This window comes from Calonectris borealis, chromosome 19, assembly GCF_964195595.1.
Source record: "Calonectris borealis chromosome 19, bCalBor7.hap1.2, whole genome shotgun sequence".
NCBI classification, from domain to species: domain Eukaryota; kingdom Metazoa; phylum Chordata; class Aves; order Procellariiformes; family Procellariidae; genus Calonectris; species Calonectris borealis.
The window spans coordinates 5639533-5662966 of record NC_134330.1 but is presented as its reverse complement, the minus strand read 5'-3'; the positions used below and the strand labels follow the sequence as shown (position 1 = coordinate 5662966).

The following is a 23434-nucleotide window of genomic DNA, read 5'->3' as shown; positions in this document are numbered from 1 at the left end:
ACTATTAGAGATTTTGTAACAAATATTTTGATTTCTTCCCATACAGCTTGTTATGGAATATTGTTTAGGATCAGCATCAGACTTACTAGAAGGTATGTCACACACATTTATTTGATTGAAAGTCAGAAGTATAGTACTGAAGTAGGAGGTTACAGTATCACAGAATTGTCCTTGAGTATATAGTTTTATTTGGGGGCAGAGTGTGTGTGAACAGTTGCAATTTTTCAAATTCTTGCATGGCTGTAATGGTTTTTCTGTAGAATGTGTTTCTTCTGTAGAGTATCAACTTTCCTAGGTGCCTAGTTTCTCCTTGGTTCATATTATTTTAAAGTTGTCAGTCAGCTATTTATTTTCTTCTGAGTTTTAGGTTCTCCTGTCATGACAGTTCAAGATTTATTTCTGAAAACCCTTGCTGTTGATCCTAATGCTTACTAACAACTGTAGGCCTGTTGACTAAAATAGCACTGCAGCAGTATTAGGATCTTCCTTGATGAGGTCTTTTGTTAAAGGGTCGTTTTTCTATCAGGCTTCTTGAAGTGAACTTTCTTTGAAGATATATGTGCGGCCAGTAAGTTGTTCATCTCCTTTCCTTGCCAGAAGCGTTTCAGGACAAAAGGCTGAGCTGCTGGAGAGTCATCTGTATTGCCACAGTTTATTTATTCATGTGTGAATTGTTAAGTTCTAAGGTTTGGGATTTAGCTTCATTAATGGAAAATTGAATATTGAGTCTCAAATAGGTATTTGAGAGAATGGTCACAGAACTAACAGGAATGGAGTTTATCATTGCAATGTAGTCTCTTTTTGATAGTAAATAGCTGCTGGTTTACAGTTAGAAGATTACATCTGATTATAGAATGTACTCTACGCTGTGAACTATTTTTGCATTTGCTTCTGATACTGGACCTAGTAAAAATGAAGTTTTTGTATTTTCTCTCTGTTTACATTGTTAACAGTACTCACTTGTATGCTGCAAACTGCATTGTTTTCTTTAATATTGAATTTCAAATAAATTCTTTCCTTAAGTTCATAAAAAGCCATTGCAAGAAGTGGAAATAGCAGCAATTACCCATGGTGCTCTCCAGGGATTAGCATACTTACATTCTCACAATATGATCCATAGGTAAGTGATTATACTTTTGCTGTCTCACACACTTACAGGTAATTTACTTTGTTGATTGTATCCCCTTCATCCCAAATTTAATATTTGTAAGCAGAGAGTTTCTTTTTGCAGTGTCTGTATGCTCCCAAACTAGTAGTCAAATACTAGCAAGCTATGTATCCCCTTATGCACTATCTCTTACAGTTGGTGTTCGTAATTTCTGCAGAATTGCTTTGAATCTGCTAAGCTTTTCAATACTTGATACGATGCTGATTGTTCCCTGAAGCAGTGACTAGCAAGGCAGGCTGAGTTCACCTAAATAGCTTGTAGCAAATGCAAGGCAAAGATTGCTGGGGCGGCAGGGAGCGCTAATACTTGAAAAATTAGTTTTACATGAACACACAGGTTGAGAAGCACGCAGTAAGTATGGGATGCAAATGTTCTTTGTATTTAAAGTACCTGCTGCATTTTAGTAAGATAAAGGATTTGCAGAGTTACGTTATTGGGACTTTCTGAAAAACATTTATGAAGGACATAGTTGGTTCAGAAGGTTTTGCTGAACTGTATATGAAGCTTATCCAGGTGTGCCACTTTAAGTTGATTTTTAAGACAAACTAGATACCAAGATCAAGGACCATGTTAAGCAATTAACCTAAAAGTTAAAGATTTTGTATTTGGAGGAAATGTGGGTATTCTGCAGCTTGAACATATGTTCACACTGGTGTGTTTTGTAGTCTCTCCTATAGAAGGTTTTCTTTTTTGGAGGGGAATAATACTGACACTTGTATTCTATAACCAGAGATATCAAGGCAGGAAACATCCTGCTGACAGAGCCAGGACAGGTGAAACTTGCTGACTTTGGGTCTGCTTCCATAGCATCTCCTGCCAACTCATTTGTGGGGACGCCATATTGGTAAGCCAAGGGTTTTACGCATTTCTGGCTTTGTGAAGTAAAAGGATCATTTATTGGATATTTAATATACTTGAGCTTTATTGGAGCTAGCTTTGTAATCTTCCAGTTGTGGAAGTGATAAAATGTACTTTGCAAAAAAAAGATTAAATAGTAGTCTCTGGCTTCAAGAAATTGTCAAACCTTGTATTTGTAATTCACAAAAAGTAATAAAAATATTTTGTTGTTCTACTTATGCTGACTTTAAGTGGTAGAGGTGGGATTGAATAATCTGTAATATATTTTAATCACTCCCCCCAGTGGTTTTAACGATTCGTATGTTCTCACCGCGTCTGGTTGTTGAAATAACTGAAGTGTTTTTTCTTTCATAGGAAAGGCCAGGTTCATTGAACAAAACCCTTTGCAGATCCCTTGTATGCTTTTGATCTCTTGCACCTAATCTGTGGTGTTTACACAACTGCACGCAATAATTATTTCACCAGAGTTGGCCAGCCAGCTAAACTATTGGAAATATGGGAGGGCGAGAAGGTGGTGATGCTCATAAAGGGAGAGCTGGGCAAAGCACAGCAGAACATCGCGCAGCCTCTCTACGGGCTCTCTACTTTACTAGTGTGGGTGCCTGGTCTTTGTTCCCGGTATCCCATGTTCATGCCTGATACCTTGGGGAATGATTTGTTTATGGTAGCTGAAATCAGTGAAACAGCCTGTTTCACTGAAATACTGATGATGATAATGTGTTCCATTGCCCAGAATTTTATGAGCACCAATTTCCTATTTTAGGATGGCCCCAGAAGTGATTTTAGCCATGGATGAAGGGCAGTATGATGGCAAAGTAGATGTTTGGTCTCTTGGAATTACCTGTATTGAGTTAGGTAAGTTATTTTCTTAGAAAAATTATAAAATGTAGTTATTTAATACCTAGAACTTACTCAGCTGAATCACAGTGCAGAAGAGCTATGCTTCCTTCCTTGTCCTGGTTTCTCTGGGACTTGAGTTTTAGAGAAAAGAGCTAAATGTCCTCTCTAGAATTCAAGACCAAGTCTCCAATTTGATGTTTATTGAACTGGTATTTTCATTACCCAAAGAAAAAGTTATATAGACAAAGAAAATAGCCAAGCTATATCACTAAAGGTTTTCACGTTCTGTGGGAGAGGCAGTTAACTTTTGAACTGAAAAACAGTCTATTTGCTGAACAGCTTTAGAAATGAACCATTAAAAGTACCAGTGTCAAAATATATTTAATTATATAAGTTGATATTGTTTGCATGAAAATTTAAGATACATTAACAAGTCCTGCAATAATGAAGTTTTGGGTAAGTGGACAGCTTCAAAACTATATTCAGTGTATGTTGTCACTTGTGAATAGATTTTGCTGGAAAATCTCTTTTTTTTAAAAAAAAAAAAGGAAAGAAAAAGGTATGGAATAATCCAGTTTTGAAGTGGTAACCTATAAGCCAAAACCAAAAGAAATGATGGCATTGCCATTAGAACAGACTCCTTAAAGCAGAACATCCGTTTAAAAGGACTATGTTAATATGGTATTCTATTTAAATTTAACGTGTAGTATTTTCTTGAAACAAAAATACACTCGCTGAAGCACAACACCGTGCACAGCCTTACTCATATGTTAGTCAGGATCCAGCTCTGTGGAAGCACTTAGCTGTAAGTTTTTCTTGGGATGGTGAGGTTCAGTGCTGCTCGTTGCACCTGAGGCTGTCCTACCATCCTTGTCAGATCTCATTGCTCGTACTCCAAACCAACCTCGGTGGAGGAGCAGCCCGGCCGGGCAGCCAGAGCTCTCGGGAACCCGCTAATCCATGTGAACTCACAGTTTAGCTAAAAATGCTGTCTGGCATTCCAAACTGTCAACTTCATTTTCTTCCAGGACGTGAAATAGATTCTTTCTTCAGAGCAGAGATTTTTTTGGTTGCCAATATAAAGCAAGTTGAAGGGGTGTGACTGTCATGACAGAATCCTGCTCCGAGTGGAGTAAGGAGACTTGGCTGGCTGCAGCGCTCCAGGAATGCAGTGAGCTCATGGCCACCACACCCCCGGGTGCCTTGCTGCATGCTGCCTTTTTGCAATATGAAGCGTTACGCTTCGTCTACGGCTCCTAGCGTGGTGGGAGGTGAGACTAGGTCAGGACGGTAGAGCGTTGTAGTCTGCGTCGGTGTGGTTATCTCATTTGTGTTGGTTTGAACAAGCATGGGAAGAAGGCAGAAAAATGAGACCTCTAGTAGTCTTCTCAAACTGTTACTTAGAAATGGCCTCATTGAGGGCTGTTTCAGTGTTTCCTAAGGATTTGTATTTTATTCGGGTGAGTTAAGAGAAAAAAGAGAGAACAGTCAGTTAAAATAGTTTAAGGGGTCCGTTAAAAGAGTTTAATGGATAATCAGTCTGATCCTCCATAGCGGCAACTGCTTATCTGACAGATTAGAGAAGGTAAAGTGCTACATTTGAGGAAAGGCTTAGCTCCTCAATTTACCAGTTCTGAGGAATTTGTAGAGCTTAGTCCGCCCTCTGATAGCAATGAGTGAAGAGTGATCTCTGATACATAGCTTACCGCTACTATTCGACTCAAAATTAAAAAGCAGAATAAGAAAACTAGCATTATTTTTTCCTCGCTTGTTTTTTTCAGGAAGGAAAGTTTTCTGTTACCTTTTAACTAGTGTAAGAACGTCCCCATGGCCTGACCGGCTTCTCTGGAAGGTTTATGGGGAGGCTGAGCTTTATAGGTTTACCCCATAAACATTCTGATGAAGCTTCAATTTTGTTGTTACAGTGAGATCATCTCCTTCCTCATTAAGCTTTCATGCTGTGTCAGTCTATAAGAGTAACACAAGCTTGAAAGGGAGAGAAGAGCCAAAGAGAATGCAACTCTCAAAATAGTATAAAGAGTTGGCCTGTTACTGACTTCCTGCCCATGTGCTTAGTCAGTGAAGTGTGATTTGATGGTTCTTGTAACCAGCTTTTTCTTCATCACTGCTGTCCTGCTAGAATTAAATATTTGTTAGCTTTTTAGCAACTGTAGCTTAAAAAACAGGCGGGGGGTATGAAACCAAGAATGCTTAGTGGCTAAACACCGAGTATGGAGCTTACTGTTAACTTACTCTTATTTTAGTACATTAAAATGAGTCAGAGAACTCAACTATGATAAACCACATAATTTAAAAGCTTGAGAGGACAAGGCATTTGATCTTCAAAGTGCTTTCATCTTCTGAAATGGTATAGGACATATGCCAACATATCTGTCTGATTGCAGGGTAGGGTTGGTTTGGGGTTCCGTGTTCAGGCAATAGTGATTCTGCTGATGTGGTTTTCTTTTTAAAGGGATGTAAACTAAAAAAGAGCAAAAACATGAGACTATCTCCCTATATAAAAATTATTTTCTTTTGTGTGTAGCGGAAAGGAAGCCTCCTTTGTTTAATATGAACGCAATGAGTGCCTTATATCACATAGCGCAGAATGAATCCCCTACACTACAGTCTAATGAATGGTGAGTATTACTGAGGGAGGAATGTTGTAGGGAATTGCTGTAAATGGAGTGCTTTGTCATGCTGAGTTCTTGAAATGGCTGGATTCCTGTTGGGAGGATGTGAGCTGGAAGGTTCTTATTAGGTTCACTATACATTTTTGTGTATACAAAATTGTCCAATTACTAAATATGATTTTAGACTCTAGAATGTAGTAGAAACAGGACATGCTGCTGGAAGAACATAAGATTCTGTAAAAAATTCAGTTCATGGGTCAGTAAACTTTTGAAGCTCCCAGGCTAGCCAAAAATGTGGGTTTTAGTGTTTTTTAATCACAAACCACACTGTCAATTCTTAAATCTTGTTTTGTTGAAGTATTGCTTTGCAAGATGAAGACACTGCTTGTGTGCGGCAAGTGTCTGTTGCATAAACTTCAGAAGAATAAAGCACAGTAGTAACATTTTGTGCCTCCCAGCCTCAACAACTGTGCTTTGAAACAGCAAACACAGTAAACTAATATCAAAATTTAAAAACTTCCTAATTACATTTTTTTGAGCCATAGTCCTAGGCATCTAACAAAATACATTGTGCCATATTTTTATAATTTTTTTTCTACTTTTGAGATTTTTCTGGTTAGGCTATTTCACACCCTTGTGCTTGACAAAACATTCAACTCATTTTATGCATTTTTCTGACCAAAAATGCAATAATTTAATTTACTGAAAAATTGCAGTAGCAAAACCCCTCATTACATGATGGGAGGGGGGAGCGGTGGGGCAGGAAAGAAATAAAACCTGTACAACTGATGTGCTGCTGTTTTCAGGGTATAATCCTGCCCTTCTGAAAACTTGTGTTCAGAGAAAGAAAGGACAAAATACAGAATTTTAGCTTACGGAGGGAGAGGTGTTACTAAACAAATCATGACCTTAAGTCTTACTTGTGACAGATTGCACAATAGCGTCGAAGTTGTGTCTGAGGGGCCAAAAGCATTTCAGAAATTGTGTGTTAATACAGTTTGTGGATGAAACACCTGCACACAGAGGTGAAACAGGGCGGGGGCTCTGATTAGACCTTGAAGAGTTTGTGCAGTATAGAATTCGGCAGGATTGGTGCTCGCCCTGAGATATGTGGGTGTCTGCCTTTACATGGAACTTCCCTTCCTCTTGAATTGCCCCGTATTTTTGCATTCTTAAGCTGAAACATTTTGTCTGGAAGCTGAGGTCAAGGGGCCCACATACTAATAGTGGTGGGCTTTGGCTCGACTAGGGATGTCAGAAGCCGTAGTATGAGGACGGGGTCTGTGTGGTTTCTCCCCACTCTTTCTACCAGCAGTGCCCAAATGTGAATGTCTTGATTCCTTAATGAGCTTTGAAAATTGAACGGGGTGGTTAACTCAGATGTTTGTTTGGTTTTTTCTCTTTCCTTGCCACAGGTCTGATTATTTTCGAAACTTCGTAGATTCTTGCCTCCAGAAAATTCCTCAAGACAGGCCTACATCAGAGGAGCTTCTGAAGGTTGGCTTGCTTCTCCTTTTTGTTTTCCATATGGTATTAAAAAGGGGCCATGCCCTGTGACACTCTTCTGTCTCACCTGCCGCACTAGGTTACGGTTAGTGATGCTCTCTCTGCCCATTAACCCTAACACCTTTGAGCTGAGGGTGCTGTGGAGCGTCCCGAGCTGGCGGTCCTAGCTTTACTGCCCCTCTGCAGTGTCTCGGGCAGTTCCCCAGGTGGCTTTCCAAGCCAGCCTTGTTCTCATCTTAAAAGGATGCCCCAGCAAGTGACACTGGATAACCATCAACTCATCGAGACTTTCAGTTTCTTAAGCTCAGTCTATCCTTCCAGTGATTATGATTAATCCTGACAGAGCTGCCATGCATTAGTTAACAAATACCTTTCGTTACTTCCCTCTTTATTCTATGCTATATATACTGCTAAAGGCTTTTTATCCTCTCCCATCACCTATGTGCTTTACACGTAGAACTGAAATCCGCTGTTCTAATAGTATCCCTGGGGGAAGGGGGGCAGAGAAAAGCAGTTTTTCTTCCCCATACGTTTCCTTGACATGAATAAGCCTCAGCCCTCTGCAGGTCTTCTCCTGCTTTATTTCTTAGCTTTTTTTTCTTCATTTGTGCTCCTGTATGCTGCAGATACTTGGTTTTCCTTGCTCTAGTCTGGAAACAAAGCCAATGTTGTTGCAAAAAGCTGACGTGTTCCTAAGTGAACGCAACTCACATAGAAGTTAGATGATAGAGCTGCTTTATTGTAAGCATGACTTTGATGGATTTCCTTTTGGCATCAGGTGGCATTCAGAATTTTGCTAACTTGTCACTCTCTTTACGGTGCTTGTGACATTATTTTGGTGTTTTTTTTATCCCAGCCATGTTTCCGCTAAACAACGGTTTTCCAAAATTTTGCATTGGAGGGAAATGGATGCTATTTATGAAGGTTTTATCATCACCTTTTCGCATGTTTTTACTTAAGTGGTTCTGAGGACTTTTGCTTCTTTAAGAACTGTGTATTCAGAAAGTAAATGCAATTATCCAGTAAAGGTTTCAGTGTGGGTGTGTAGTCCTGCCATTTCAGAATTCTGCAGATTGGTTTTATTTTGAGCAATGCACCACAATTAAAGAGAACATTGATGGAAATTAAACGTTTGTGAATGTATTCCTTCCATATCTATAGTCTGAAACAGCTGCATGCCACTTTACAGGGACAGGTAGGGAATGTGACTTGGTGGAAATGGCAATGCAGTTTTCCAAAGGAACAAAATGAAACTAGCGGTGGTGTTAATAATGACTCATGCTTGCACAGCACATTTCATCTGGAGACTGCAAAAGCTGCTTCTGACATACATAGACAGGACTTGTTTTACCTATTGGCAAAATGTAGCCCCCTTTGCCGTGAAATGCAATGAATATTTCCAAAAAAAAGAGCATAACGTGGCTAACTGTTCTAGGGCTGGGCTTGAAGGTTCACGGCCTATTTTATGACTCAGAGCTGTATGCTGAATACTTGACTCTCAAGCTTTTCTAAACAAGGAAAAGGGTTTTATAGTGAGAGTTAGCTGATGAGTTAATTAACTTTTGGTTAGAGATACTTAACCAGTCTAACACCTTTAGCATTTATATGTTATTTGTTGCTCTTCCCCCTCTAAACCACAAGTATATAACGTCTCTAAATACCCCAACATCCAAAGAAGTCTAGGTTTAAACTGAGCCTGTTTTCATGGTATGTGACATACCATTTCTGGTTTTTTTACATCTTTACTTTTTGGTGGATGTCTCCCATCAGAAAGCAATCATTCTGAAATCTATCTGGATCATGAAGTCTAAAAATAGTGCCAATGTAACCTGTGAAGGTATTCTCCTCCTGTGCAGGGAAGGGGGCTAACAAACCCAACTCGAGCTCATAATTGTATCCTCAAAGCATGTGCGCTGGAGGCATAAGAGGTCACTCACCTATTTGTGTGTTCTACAGCACATGTTTGTTCTTCGGGAGCGGCCCGAAACAGTGTTAATAGACTTGATTCAGAGAACAAAGGATGCAGTGAGAGAACTGGACAACCTGCAGTATCGTAAAATGAAGAAGCTCCTCTTCCAGGAGGCACACAATGGCCCTGCAGTGGAAACACAGGAGGAGGAGGAGGTGAGAGAAACTTTGGATTTCATCACTGAACCAGAGAATGATGCTGTCATTTAAATAACCACAACTCAGATATTGCTGAAACGAATGGAGGCTGTTTACACACCTGGCTGTAAACTGCCTTCCTCTCTGTGCTTGGAATAAAGCTACCTCAAGGCACAAACAAGGACACGCAGGGTAGATGCCTAGTGCTGGCGGGAAGCTGTGCCATGTGTTCATGCTTGAACAGTTAGCTTCCAGTTCTGTAAATCCTGGCTTTCTTTGCCTGTTTGTAAGGCCTCCTGAGGACTCTTTCAGCAGCTGCAGTTAACCTCTATTTTGACCATATATACAAGGCTCTTGACAGTCTTCTAGTTTTGTCTGGAGAATGTTGTTCTGAGTCTAAGACATAGAAATTTGTACTTGATTTAAAAAAAAAAGAAGAAGAAAAGTTGTCAAGGAAATTCATTGTCTTTTTTGAGTTGCATGCTGCAGTCACCGTGCAGAAATTGAGACTCTCTGAATTGCAGTTCTCTCGTGTACAGAAAGGAACCGTGCGAGGTGCAGGGTCCTAGCTGAGCACTTAGATGACGCCGGTGTCAGAACAGTTTCTGGTAACGCGCCGTTGCTGATACATGATAGAATTCAGCTTGTTAACAGGCTCACTGTTGAAAAGAATCTGACATCAGCCAGTTAATCTTGACAAGGTTGATTCTTTCTCTCCCCAGCATCCCAGAAGAGAAGTGTTTCATGGCAGTGCCTGGAGGGTGGGAACTGCCATGACATGGCAGGTAGATGCCTTTAGAAAGGAATGGAATGAACATTTCATTTGGTAATATCCATAGATACAACTGTGATGGATTTGGATTTTCTTAATAATTCCTTTCTCCTAGGAACAAGATCACGGTGTCGGCAGGACAGGAACAGTGAATAGTGTCGGAAGTAATCAGTCCATTCCTAGTATGTCTATCAGTGCCAGTAGCCAAAGCAGTAGTGTTAACAGTCTTCCAGATGCCTCGGATGATAAGAGCGAACTGGATATGATGGAGGGGGACCACACCGTGATGTCAAATAGCTCTGTCATTCATTTAAAGCCGGTAAGCATTGGATTTTTGCCTGAATAACTTTGAAGGTGTAAAGTGGGAGAGGATTTGGTTGGTACAATGACAAAAAGTCACGTGCTTCCTATCCTAAATCATTATCTGCAGTTTCTAATATTGTGTCCCAATACATTAATGTGCGCTGGAAACTTCGGAAGGTTGCTGTGAAGCTAATTTATTTCTGTTGATTACTAAAAATTATTTTACTAACTGAATTGTTTCAAAACCAGTTTGTTTTACCATAAGGACTTGGAATGGCAGGTTGTGAATAGGTTTATTTAGCGCCCTTAACTTGCAGAGCACTGCTTAATGGGACAAAAGGATGTGAGGGTTTCCCCTTTTTACCTCTTAGTGAATTCTTAAATACAAAACCCACAGCAGTGGTTGAAATCTGTTCCTGAAGCACACAGCTTCCCAGCACTTGATTCCAATATTTGGTTAATGAACGAAGATGCACAGAAAAAGAAACGCAGAACCCTGGCCATGGCAAGCTTCCCCTGCTTTACCTCTGCACGATGGAGGATAGAACTGGGGAACATCCCTCTGAACTGTACCGCTCTTGCTGTGGAGGGTTATCACACCTTTTCTGAAAGCAGGAGCGTTTCCCTAGCTAATGATAGGTGTGGTTAGAATGTTCTGTTCCTTGCCCAGATATGCAACAAAGACGCAGGTATTTCCTCGGGGAGTGAGTTAGTATATCATATCTAACTACTAATCGCTCTGTGATGAATGACAAACTCAAAATAAGAATGTGGAATACACCATGACAAATTTAAAAATTTGCTTTGAGGTATTTCTGTAGTGGGTGTAATGAAAATCTTCCTCTGTCTTTCAGGGTTACAGAGATGTTGTTTTTGTCTTTCAGACCTGATATAATCTACTTTATAGCTTTTATGTTTTGTTGAAGTAAACTGTTTAACTCAGTTTTCAGCTTTCAATTTATTTTTCTCATTTTCAGCTTTAATTAGTAATTTTCCTCCTAGTAATAAAAATGCGCAATGAAATTTCCAAAAGCAAGGATCCTAGATCAGAGCTCTTGTTGCAGTATATTCCTTCACTCAACTTATTGGCAGGAGGATCTTTCAGGGCTGCTGAACGTAAAATGGTTTTTCTTCCTTTTAAATGTCTTTTGAACCAGACCAAAATAAAAATCTTTAGTAACACAGATTCTTTTTATTCTCTCACGTTAATATTTGCTGATAAGGAGGAAGAAAACTATAGAGAGGAAACAGATCCTCGAACAAGAGCATCAGAACCCCAGTCTCCTCCCCAAGTATCTCGCCACAAGTCTCATTATCGCAACCGAGAGCACTTTGCTACTATACGCACAGCATCGCTGGTATGTTGAGGTTTTTATTTTGATGAAGTTGTATAGGAAAGGATGCCTTTGAACATAGCGCCATGAAACTACATAGAGCTGTTAGGATTTCATCAGAATATGAGCTGTCCTCATTGACTGAGATATAATCACTGGAATAGTTTAATGTAAGTTAATAAAAGCTTAAATGCGACACCTGGGCAAATGTAATTTGTGTATACTAGATATTTTCAAAACCAATATGCCTAGCAGAATGCAGGAAACCGTTTATATTAGTAAGCTGGCTTTTATTTTCATATGTGTATTATGTATATTTGTGTGTGTATGTGTGTATATATGCACACTCATATTGCAGTGGGCTAAAAAGACATTATTTAGTACCAACTTTATAACAATTGTACAGTTTTTCTGCTGGAGCCCATGTGAGCTTATCTTGTACAGCAGAATTCAGTTTTTAATCTGCTCTGCTGCCATTAGCATGTGTGCTTTTCTTTACAACAAAATCATATTTCTTTACTGAATCGTTTTCTTTTGTGGTTTGAAGACTGCTGAAAAGCAGATTAGGAAGCATTAACTTGCTTTGGCCTGATGTGGCTATCTTCCTAGGTGACAAGGCAAATGCAGGAACATGAACAAGACTCTGAACTCCGAGAGCAGATGTCTGGCTATAAACGTATGAGACGGCAACACCAGAAGCAACTGATGGCATTAGAGAATAAACTGAAGGCAGAGATGGACGAGCATCGCCTCAGGTTGGACAAAGATCTTGAAACACAGCGTAACAATTTTGCTGCAGAAATGGAAAAGCTAATTAAAAAGCACCAAGCAGCCATGGAAAAAGAGGTAGGAGATTACGGTTTAGCAGACCAGTCTATATTTGTTAATTACATTGAATTGTCCACTCCCCCTCACTGATGAAGAGATGACATTGTAGTCTCTTACATGTCTGTTTTCAGGAGCCAAGCAAATTGCTAATTAGAAAAAGGCTAATACATCACCTCCTTACACTAAGGGGTTTATGTAACTAGAGGAAAGGTATGTCCTTCATCACAGTGCGTTCTACTAAATGTTAGTATACTGACCCCAGAAAAAATACTGTAAGGGTTTTCCTTTCTTTTGCCATGTATATGCTGTCAATAACTGACTGCCATCAAGTGTTATGGAGGCAGATTAGCCTGCAGAGAAATGTGCCAGCTACGCTTAAATGTTCACCATCTAGTTGCTTATGGATATGGGGGTTTTTATGCTTTTAAATAATTGATAATGAAGTGGTGCCGCCTACAGCGATTGTTATTGATTCTTTGTTCATCTTGGATCTCTCGGTGGAGGGCTAAGGATATAATTTATCATAAGGTGTTGACTTTGTTAGACAAGACTAGCTGAACAATAGGGCTGAGGAAATGAGGCACTGAGAAAGGACTCCTGCTGGGTGCGTTGATGAGGGGGTGGAATGAGAAGAGGGTGAGGGCAAGCTCCTGAGGCTCGCGCTTACTCAGAGTCACGGTGAGTATCGTGGTGACTGTACCATGAGTTCTTGGTCTTGGGGCTGAAATGGAACGTGAACTGTAATCCTTCGAGACTCAAACTGATTTGCTGCTGGATTTGCTGTAGGCTAAAGTGATGGCCAATGAAGAAAAGAAGTTTCAACAGCATATTCAGGCCCAACAGAAAAAAGAATTGAACAGTTTCCTGGAGTCCCAGAAGAGAGAATATAAACTCCGTAAAGAGCAGCTGAAAGAGGTAACTCATCTGTAATGAGAAACGTGAATATAGTACAGTGTACGATACAGCACGAGAGCGGTGAATGTTCAGAAATAAAAGTGCCACCGCATGCAAGAGATCTTTCACTGGATTGCAGCAAGTTCTGCATTTCATGAGCAGACTTCTGTACATACTGTATTCGTATTTGTATCTTTGACCTTAGAGGAAGAGGATTTATTTATATATTGGCACCTATACGTTTATCTTCTGAAACTACAAACTTGTCCATTGTTTAATACTATTTTTTAGCCAGAAACATGCCAATTTGGCAATCCTAAGGAATGAAAAAAGGTAGTTTAAGAAAGGTCATGAGCATTTTTCTCATGCCTTGTTGCTGCAGATACTGACCATGCACTGCAGCAGTTAGTGAAGTTTCTTGCCACTTAAATGATATTTCTGTAGCAGCAGCAGGAAAACAGAGCAGTAAAAATGACCTGCAGATTTTTTTTTAATGAAAATATCTGTAAAACACCATTTAATTTTAATGGAGAAAGCGTGTAATAGTTTAATAATCACTGTATTGTAGTGAAAATCATGACCTTTGTGAAATGCAGAGAAACTGTAGAATCAAACTTCCTGATTCTTTTTGTGGAGTGGCTGAAACCGTAAGCACTATAAATAATTTTTTTGAAAGAACCATTTAGTGCTCAACCATCAACTTGTGTGACGCAACTCTGGAACTTGCTCCAAAGGGGAATATTCCCAAACATAGACATTTCCCAGGAGAAAAAAAGGCTAAAGAGCAGCAGAGCCAAGAAAGATCTAACAAAAACTATAGTAGCGTGGGCTCTTTATAATAACATAGAATCTTTTTCTAAGTGGGCAGTAGATCACAGAGCACCAATAAACACTGATGAAATACAGAGGAGTTCTGTCTCATACTTCAGTTGAAATGTATCACGACAAGTCTAGTTACTGTATGGGCATCTCTAGTACGCAATTCAAGCAAGCAGAGTCTTTTGCCGAAGGTGCTTCAAGCTATATATTGAATTTAATACAAATGTGGAAACTCTGACTTTACGTTTCACCTGTGAACTTCTTTATATTGTTTTTGTAAGTTATGGAGTCTCAGTGAGCAGCCCTGCCTTGATGAGTTACTTACAAAATGTGTATGTGTTCTGATCAAGCAAGACAAATTTTCTGGTGTGCTTCATGTGGCTGGAGTTTTGTATGAACAATGTTTGTAAATGAGATAGGATGACAACGCTTTTCTTCTCCTCTCAGTCCTTTGGGAGCCTGTAAAAACATTTGTCAGGCAGTATGGCAGGATCTCCAAGTGTCTTTGTTTTCAGTGGCAAACCATCATTTTTATGTTTTGAGCTAATATATATGTCTGGAAACTGTGGATGTGAACTGGCATTTTGATGGGTTAAAATGGCCCATGCAGAAAAAAGTTGTAGTTAAATTTGCTCCACTGTGAATTGTCTCCTGGCGTTCCCTTAGATATGCAATATGATGCGTTTTTGCAGAGGCTGGGATGATACCGGCCATGAGAAGACAAGGTGGAATGGCTTTGTCTGAAACGTAGTTTATTAGGCAGGTCTGTCCAGTTGTTCAGGGCCAAGGAGCTTAATGTAACTATTCCACAATTAATTACCTTGCTGTTATCAGGAGCTGAATGAAAACCAGAGCACTCCAAAGAAGGAGAAGCAGGAGTGGCTCTCCAAGCAGAAGGAGAACATCCAGCATTTCCAGGCAGAGGAAGAAGCCAATTTACTGAGGCGTCAGAGGCAGTACTTGGAGCTGGAGTGTCGCCGCTTTAAGAGACGGATGCTCCTTGGCCGCCATAATCTGGAGCAGGACCTGGTTCGGGAGGTAAGAGGATAAGCAGAGATGAGACCTGGAACCACCTGCGTGGAATGAATCTCACAGGAGCACCTGCCCTCCAGCTCCAATCTCACTGAAGTGTTGATTACCACATCTGAAGTTTTTTGGTAAAACGTTCGATATGTTTTGCAATGCCATCTGGTGATCCCTATGGCGTTTAGGGGATCATGTGGCATCAAACGTTCAGGTTAGTGCTCTATTGTGGGAGAATTGTTAGATCCAAAAAGTCAACAGACACAACAGTTACAGTCCTTTCTAGAAAATGCTTACTGTGAATCCTGTTGAGCGTCTAGAACAGGAAGAAGAAAAGTGAAATGAGGAAGGAAAAATTACCAGTGGCGGTGCTGTCTGCTTCTGAAAAGATATAGAAACTCTGTGCTCTGTCCTCAAATGCCTTGGAAAGAGAGAATTGCCCTTGTGAACAAGTGAAATACCACGTTGTGCACAGAAATCCAAGTAAGTACAAAGAATCTAATAATTCCCTCTGTCCTCCTGTTAGGAGTTAAACAAAAGGCAGACACAGAAGGACCTGGAGCACGCCATGCTGCTGCGTCAGCACGAGTCCATGCAGGAGCTGGAGTTCCGCCATCTCAGTACCATCCAGAAGATGCGCTGTGAGCTGATCAGACTCCAGCACCAGACCGAGCTCACCAACCAGCTCGAATACAACAAGCGCCGGGAGCGGGAGCTGAGGCGTAAGCACGTCATGGAGGTCCGGCAGCAGCCCAAGAGCCTGAAGGTACTAAGTGATGTAGGAGCTCTGGATGCGAGCTGCTGGTGGCGGTGGAAAAGTGGTACACTACAGCTCAGGTCTCATTTGCAGTGTATGCAGGTCCAAGGTATTTTGAAGAGGTGTCTCATTCTGTAATGAATGCCTTTTTTAAAAAGTGTCGTATTTGTCAAGTTGTGTAACTGCCAGAGTGCAACTGCAGCCCTACAAGCACCATATGTATGAACCATAGCAATGGTGATCTGGCTTGCAGTGTGTTGTAGGCAGGCCATAGCAGCACTATTCCCTCATTTTGTTTGAAAAGCTATTTTTCTCAGCAATGTGCCTTCCTTTTCGTGGTAGCTTAAAATGCATTTAATCTTTGCAGTGCCCTTTTTTGCCCCCTTCTTCTTCCTACACCATTTTCTGATCCCCTTCTACCCCTATATACAAGAAGAAAATCTATTTTTCTGTAATGAAGCAGTGTCATTTAAAAAAAAAAAAAAAAAAGAAAAAGAAAAAGCTTTGCGTTGCTGTGTGCATCAAAATGAACTACAATGTCGGTCTTGGCTAGCACACCTTGTTATTGGTTTTATATTCAGGCTGGTATGCTAGCAAGCGGGGGGGAAGAGAGAGAGGTACCAGCCAACTGCAGTGTCCTCAGGAAGCTCCTAGCACTGACCTTTGCTGTGTTGTGCTCTCATGGGTTTCTCATGCTGCCCTTGTAACTGCAGTGGCTGACCAGAACTATAGGGCCTCTGTAATTGAGGCTATTAGTGTTTTCTTTGTAAGCCTTCGCTTCATCCAGAGAAGTCCAGTGGTTTATTCTGAAGTGTCTGAGAAGGGAGTATAAGGCCTCTCACAAAGCTGCCGGGTACATTTCCTTTGAGGAGGCAGACTTCTTCTCTCCACCCAGTGTTCAGCTGTGCCAGTAACAAAATGAGTGTATGGCATACTGAGCATGGGGTTTCTTTGTTGTTCTAGGTCTTTCCTCTTCGTGATATTTCCCATCTGACTTAGTTTTCACCACCTGCAAGTTATCTTCTTACAGAGAAAATAACCAACTTGAAAATAGAACTTCAGCAAGAAAAAATAAATACCTGATTTGTCAATATTAGAATAATATTAAATAGTGAAAACCTCGCTTGTGAGAACAAGGGACCATCTGATCGCTATTGAGAATCTCCAAGGATATAGTGTATAAATAGCTGATGACTTCACAGGGAAGCTGCGCTGCACTCTGAGCTGAATAAAACTGAAGCAGCTGTATTAGGTTGATCCTTCTGAGATTAGCATGAATGAGTCCTGCCTCCCCAAGGTGATGCAGTGCAAACACAAGTGGGCAGCACGTCTGTTCTCGTTCCCTTGCTGGCAGTCGGGACAGCAAAATCAACAGTCTCTCTGGGCTGCAGAGGCTTGGCTGCCCTCTCACCTCTGCAGATTCTTCAACCCATTCTCTTTTCCAGTGAGGACAGGGCTGGAGCGTTTTGCGGGGAGCATGCAAAAGCTTGCGCTTTGCTTTGCGTGGCTGTTCTGTGATTAGCGAAGGATTTCAGGCTTGAGCTGTCAATCCAGCACCTTTGCGTACACACAGTGCTAATAATGCAGCTTGCTGGACAACTGTTTGGTTTGTAGTACAATCCCCCATTTATCGAGACTGTTCCCTAGTATTAACTCTTCTCTTGCTTCTGACTAATGCAGACAAATATTCTTATTTGACTAGATAATTTGATTATTTGTTCAGTTTCTCTCCTCAGCAACATTTTCCCTCGAGGGCACGTGTTTCAGGCTTTCCCTTTGTTATTTAGTGAGGTCCTTTGTCCTGAGAGCAGACTTCTAACGGTCAGTGTCTGTTGCTGCTATTACAGCACCAGAAGGACTGATAACTAGAATTCACCCTTCAGTGAAAACTGCTCTGTTATTATTTCGAGTGTGCTAATTGTGATGCAAATACCCTCTTGCTGGTATTTCACAATACTAGGTCAAAATGATCTTGTCAGAAGTCTGACTGGAAATCTTACCCCTCCCTTCTGTTTCCTGTTGTTAAAGCCTTTGGATTGGAAGCCTGTAAACAGAGTCGAGTGTCCAAGTGAGACTTCACAGAAAGTGAGGACAAAATAGATTGCTAGTGTTTTGCTGTGACCATGCCCCTGATGGGAATGTGTAACCTGCTGACACTTCCCTTAGGGGTAGGGAGAAACAACCTTAAAGGTTTCCTGGAGGGAAATAACTTCCTATGAATTTAGAAAGGGTAAAAGCGATATGTTCCTCACTGTGATATGTTTTGGTTTGAATGAAACCCAACTTTGTCCTGTTTTCTGCATCAGATTAGCAAAGTGGAATTGTTGGTGTATGCAGCAAAGCATGCTGATGTCTAAATTGGGCTGGATGTATTGTCTGATCCCACTGCATCTTTCTAGGTAGCTACAAGTGCTGTGCTTATCACCTACCCTGCTGAGCCTTGAGTTAGTGCCAGGAGCAGGCAGTGGAGGAGCTGACGGGAGACATGCACATAGATATATCTGCCTTGCTGGTTCAGATCCCAGAGCTCCTCCAGCTTATTCAAGGGACAGGAATCTATGCTCTGTTCCTGCCCCCAGTGCTTCAGGATTTGACCATGGTGGCTGACAGTGGGAATGGCCCAGGGTGTATACTGACTGCCCTGATGTGGGGGTTTTTCTTACCATGGCAAACTTGACTATCTGTCAGTTAACCACCATCGCTCATCACTTCTGGGTTTTGCTTAGTTAGAAGTATCCCTGCCAGCCCTCCTGTAGAAAGATACAGGGAACTCCAGAACACCCTCCTTTTCAGGGTCTTAAAACACTTAGCAGATGTTAACCCTTACAAGCCGCTCTAGGGGCAGGTGAAAGAAAAAAAATAATTAATTTCCTCAAGGTCCTACAGCAAAATCAGATCCAGATACCTTTTCCAGGATTGATGTCTCCCAGCCCTATGTGCAATCATGAAGTTGTGCCTCTAAACAATACAGAGATGCTAGCGAAGTGCAAAGGGAAAACTCAATCTCCAGTAAGCCTCCATTGGGACCGGGGAATTGTTTTGTTTGCTAGACTAGCACAATGCTAATGTTGCTTGTGGCGTACATCTTCAAGCGTGTAATCTTTCCCAGCCATTTTTTGAGTATCTTTATGAAAACCAGGCTCGTAATATCAAGGGTTATAATTCATCTTATCTTCATCAAACTCTCAATGGAAAAAGTGTTGCTCTTTTTCCCTGTACCTTCCCATGCACCAGATCTGCTTCTTTTCATAACGTTAAGTGCTGTTCATATATATGTGCCATACAAGCACAGTCATGTGTAAGTATGGCTTTTGGTGCTAATAAATATTAGTCCTGTCCCTCAAGAACTTTTCTTGAAAAGCAACACCCAGGACTGGATCCAGTCCAGTGGCAAATGTGAGGCTCTTTGTGCGGAGACAGCTGTATTTAGGCTGGAGCTTTGTTATAAAAGTGTCTGTATTGTAATTGTTTCGCACAGTAGCAGTGTCAAAGCAGCTGCAGCAATAGTCGTTGCCTCTTGTGTATTTTGCTTCCCTCCTTGCACTGTAGATGTTAATACACATTTGTGGATTCTTGAACTCATATCCTTAATGTAATCCTAAATATCCATTTGAATGGATATTTCTCCCATTTGAAACATGCTGTTTTTTTCTTTGTTTGTGTCCCCTCCATCTTTCCAGTCAAAAGAACTACAGATAAAGAAGCAGTTTCAGGATACATGCAAGATCCAAACCAGACAGTACAAAGCACTGAGAAACCATCTGCTGGAGACCACGCCAAAGAGTGAACATAAAGCTGTCCTCAAACGGCTCAAGGAGGAGCAGACCCGGAAGCTGGCTATCCTGGCTGAGCAGTATGATCACAGCATTAATGAAATGCTCTCTACACAAGCTGTGAGTCGCCTCCGAGGGACCCAGGGTTCCTCAGCCAAATAGGGATGTTTGCATTTTAGCCAGTCTGTATCCTGACAGCAGGCTATCTGCTTCCCTGCTACATGCACCATACCTGGCACAGTCACTCCTCTGTATTTAAAAAGCAGCATTCAAACGCGGAGGGAAGAGGTATTACCCCCTTCAGGCATGTTGAAGTTGAAGCTGCTGTTGCAGAGATGCAAAGCGATGCATCTGTGTGGCCAGAGGACTGCTTTTGCATGAAGTTTGACAACATAAACGTCTCTGTTAGAGCATCGTTAAGTAATATGCAGCTTGCTGTCTTAAGTCATTTAGGTTTTGATTCGTCAATAATACCAGCCAAAGCATGTCCCACTGGTGGAAGATGCTCATTGAGTCATGGAGGAGTCCAGAGTTTTGACTGTAAACGTGAAATAATGTTAAGTGTTGTGAAAGTTCTGTGATTCCTTCTTTAAGAGATTCCTTCTTTAAGGAATGACCACATGGGCAATGTTTCGAGTCCTTGCTATAACTGAATGTGCACTTTTCTTTGCACTTCTTGCATATTGCATCCTGCTCACATCACTCTGTACAAATTTGACACTGTGAGGCAGAGTAGCTGGCTTAATTTGTGTATGGGAAGGTTAAAAGTTCATATCATGCTGCTTTTAGATTTATGTCATTATATTCTTTCACCCGAAGTTCTGCATTGGCAGGGATATGGACTTAAGTCTCCTGCGTACAGGTAGTTGGTTAATCCAGTTGAACAGAGCAAGACATCTTCTCTTTGCCTCTAGCAAAAGGAGGGCTGTGGATGTTAGCACCTCCAGCAGTCTGGTCTCTGCAGTATGGATCGTGGTTCCTGAGGCGCCACTGCTCATCAGCATCACTTGCATCAGCGCTGTGGGCTCACTGTCACCAGTCTTAGTCACTATAGGTCCTCTGTTCGGTGAAACGAAGTACAATAGAGACCAATTGTATTGCTAAGAAAACAAAGTCCCATCCCATTCTTTTCCCCTCCTCGCAGTCCTCCCCCGGAGTGTCATGAGTGGTTACCCCATAGTGAAATGTCTCTATTGTCTGTCTTTCCCAGCTGCGTTTGGATGAAGCACAGGAAGCAGAGTGCCAGGTTTTGAAGATGCAGCTGCAGCAAGAATTGGAGCTGCTGAATGCATATCAGAGTAAAATCAAGATGCAGGCAGAAGCCCAGCATGATCGGGAGCTGCGTGATCTTGAACAGAGGGTATCCCTGCGTCGGGCCCTCCTTGAGCAGAAGGTAAAATGGGCAGGCGAGCATCATTAGCACGCTCCATATTTCAGATCTTAAATTGCACTGTACTTATCAATAGAGAGAGAAATTGCTTTTACCTTGCTGTATATAGTAACACAGATCATTTGGGTATTTGCCTCTCTGGGATGATAGCTCAGTGACATATAGGCTAAACTTTCTGCCAGCTCAGCCGTCCTATGTGAGCAGCTTCTGGCTAGGATAGAGCTGCTTGAAGCATGCCAGAAGGAGCCGTGCCTCTCTGGGCAGAAGGGAAAGTGAACTGTTCTTTCTGTCTCTGAGCTGCAGATTAGCTTCCCAGCTCATTAGAGGACAGACAATAACAACTTAAAGCTGCAGGGGGCTTTTGGAATTTGCATAGTATCAGTAGTAGGTATCTTGGGGGGGGAGGGGGAGCATAAAATGTGTTTAAGGCCCTGTGTTTTATGGTAATATTATTTTACTGCAGATCTGCTCCATTTGTCAGTCTGGAGACCAGGCTGCAGTTTCCCTATGAAAGTATGCTTGTTCCCTAAGCAAACTGAAGTAGCCAGACCCACAGGCATGGGTGACCTGCTGCTCCCTAGATTTCAGCTTGCAATTGGCTATGTGTATTAAGGTGCTCCTTGTTGAAGTATGCTTTTCTATGCAGTGCCAGACATGCGGTGTATATAGAGATGCGGTGTATATAGAACAAACCAGCGGAAGGGTAATGCACCAGTCAGTGAAAGGAAATACATAATCAGCCTTCCTCCTGCAAATTTTTCCCCTTTGATTTGCCCTGTGAGTGCCAGCCATCGCCATTCACGCAACAGTTCCCAACTTTGCTGATTGGCGGTTATTAAATTAGGGCAATTACTCTGTGGCCTCAAGGTTCTTCACACTTAACTTCTCCCAGAGGCTAACAGATTGATGCTGGGCTGATAGAGGGCCCTTGTCAGAATAAAACTGCTCCACCTCACGGTCAGCCGAGGAAGCATCTCCGAGAAGACGTGCAGTCCTATTGTGCCTTGGTCTCCTGCAAGTAGACTTGAATCTCTGGAAGTAACTGAATTTGTGAAACCAGAGTTCTCGTGTGGCGCTCACATGTGCAATAGCTGTCTTTAGACCCCATCGCTAGTTATTTTGCTCCCATCCAGAAGAGGACAGCTCCCAACACAGCCCTGCGTTTGAGTATATATTTATGCTGGGTGTGCATTGCCCTCTGGCGGCATGATCTGACGAGAGCTCTGGGAAGAAGTGTGCCACAGCGAGCCTGCTGCTGGTCATTGCTCCTTGTCTGTGGGAGCAGCGTATACTGCATTGCACATAGCGTTATGTTAAAAGTTGAAGTGAGGCCAGCGACTTAAGGAAACACACATCAACCAATATTAACATAAGTCCTTCATTGTGGACCAGGAGTGAAATCTCTGTGCATAGAAAGCCCGTGCAAAGCATTTGGCATCAGTAACGGTGATGGGAAGCTTAGCGATACTACATCGTAGAAAAAAAAAAAGAAAAAATTAAGACCTAGCATAATCTTCCGGTGTGTGTTTGTGTGCCCTGTGTGTCCCTATGTGACTGCTGCATTAGAATAGCAAAAGATTGGATGGTCCTTCAGTTTCCATAGGTGGGAGCCTTTATTTAGCAATACATGCAGTGCTAGTGCATTGCAAACTCACAAAGTCCTGGACCAGCGATGAGACTCTGTTTCTTGCTGGGATTACAGTCACTTAGTGGCAGCTCAAGGGAAAACATGCGGGTGCAAAGAAAGATGCATCCTCCTTTTGCAAGGGTATTCTTTGGGGGGAAGGGTGTTGTTCTGTTTTTGTAAGAATTAAGAGTTGTGAGTGTTCTGGTGTGGGTCGCTCAGCGATGTCACCTGGTGTTGGTTTGCATGTGCTAACTGAAATGGCAGCCAGAGAAAGGGCAGGTATGTGAGCAAGATAAATGTCTGAATTTATATTCACAAATACATATGTAGCCTGTGGCAAAATCAGTCCCTGATGTTCAATAATAAAGCAGATTCCAGAAGTTAGGGTGTGCATAGGCTTCTGCGTCCTTCTCAGCACAGTGCTCTTTATTTTTGATGGTGTCCATCGCCATAGTAACTCACCAGAGCATACATGTCTGGCTTAGGCTAAGGAGGGAGTAGCCAGCCCCATCAGTGCACAGCCTTTAAGTGCCAGTGACTGAGGCGCTGTACAAGCTATACCCTGATGCTGTGTTGTTTGTGTTGCACCAGTAACGAGCATGTCCCAAGAGTGTCTTTAAAAGACTTCAGATTTACTCATTTCCTTCCCCCATGCCTCAGACACCTCATCTTCAGAGTCCTGCAACCTGAGGTCGTTTCTAAGTGATGTCATTTTAATGCGGTGCGTTAGTGCAACTGAACTTCACAGAAAGGCATACCTAAGTCCTGTGTGTTACGCTGTCACAAAGCTGAAAACTGAACAG

At 41.7% G+C, this 23434-nt stretch overlaps 1 protein-coding gene across 5 annotated transcripts in view; it reads left to right on the top strand.

Moving 5' to 3' along the window:
• The window catches only part of TAOK1 (TAO kinase 1), a 68537-nt gene that overhangs the window by 40645 nt on the left and 4458 nt on the right, over window positions 1-23434 (top strand). For 4 of the 5 annotated variants that reach the window (XM_075168645.1, XM_075168642.1, XM_075168644.1 and 1 more), the window contains 15 exons: window positions 47-92; window positions 1024-1120; window positions 1899-2012; window positions 2790-2881; window positions 5412-5505; window positions 6915-6996; window positions 8962-9129; window positions 9999-10202; window positions 11410-11544; window positions 12130-12366; window positions 13135-13263; window positions 14896-15099; window positions 15611-15850; window positions 19522-19734; window positions 20825-21007. In XM_075168645.1, coding sequence (XP_075024746.1) covers window positions 47-92; window positions 1024-1120; window positions 1899-2012; window positions 2790-2881; window positions 5412-5505; window positions 6915-6996; window positions 8962-9129; window positions 9999-10202; window positions 11410-11544; window positions 12130-12366; window positions 13135-13263; window positions 14896-15099; window positions 15611-15850; window positions 19522-19734; window positions 20825-21007 — 2238 coding nt within the window. The remainder of the gene's footprint in view (window positions 1-46; window positions 93-1023; window positions 1121-1898; window positions 2013-2789; window positions 2882-5411; window positions 5506-6914; window positions 6997-8961; window positions 9130-9998; window positions 10203-11409; window positions 11545-12129; window positions 12367-13134; window positions 13264-14895; window positions 15100-15610; window positions 15851-19521; window positions 19735-20824; window positions 21008-23434) is intronic. The other variant, XM_075168646.1, reaches the window with a different exon arrangement.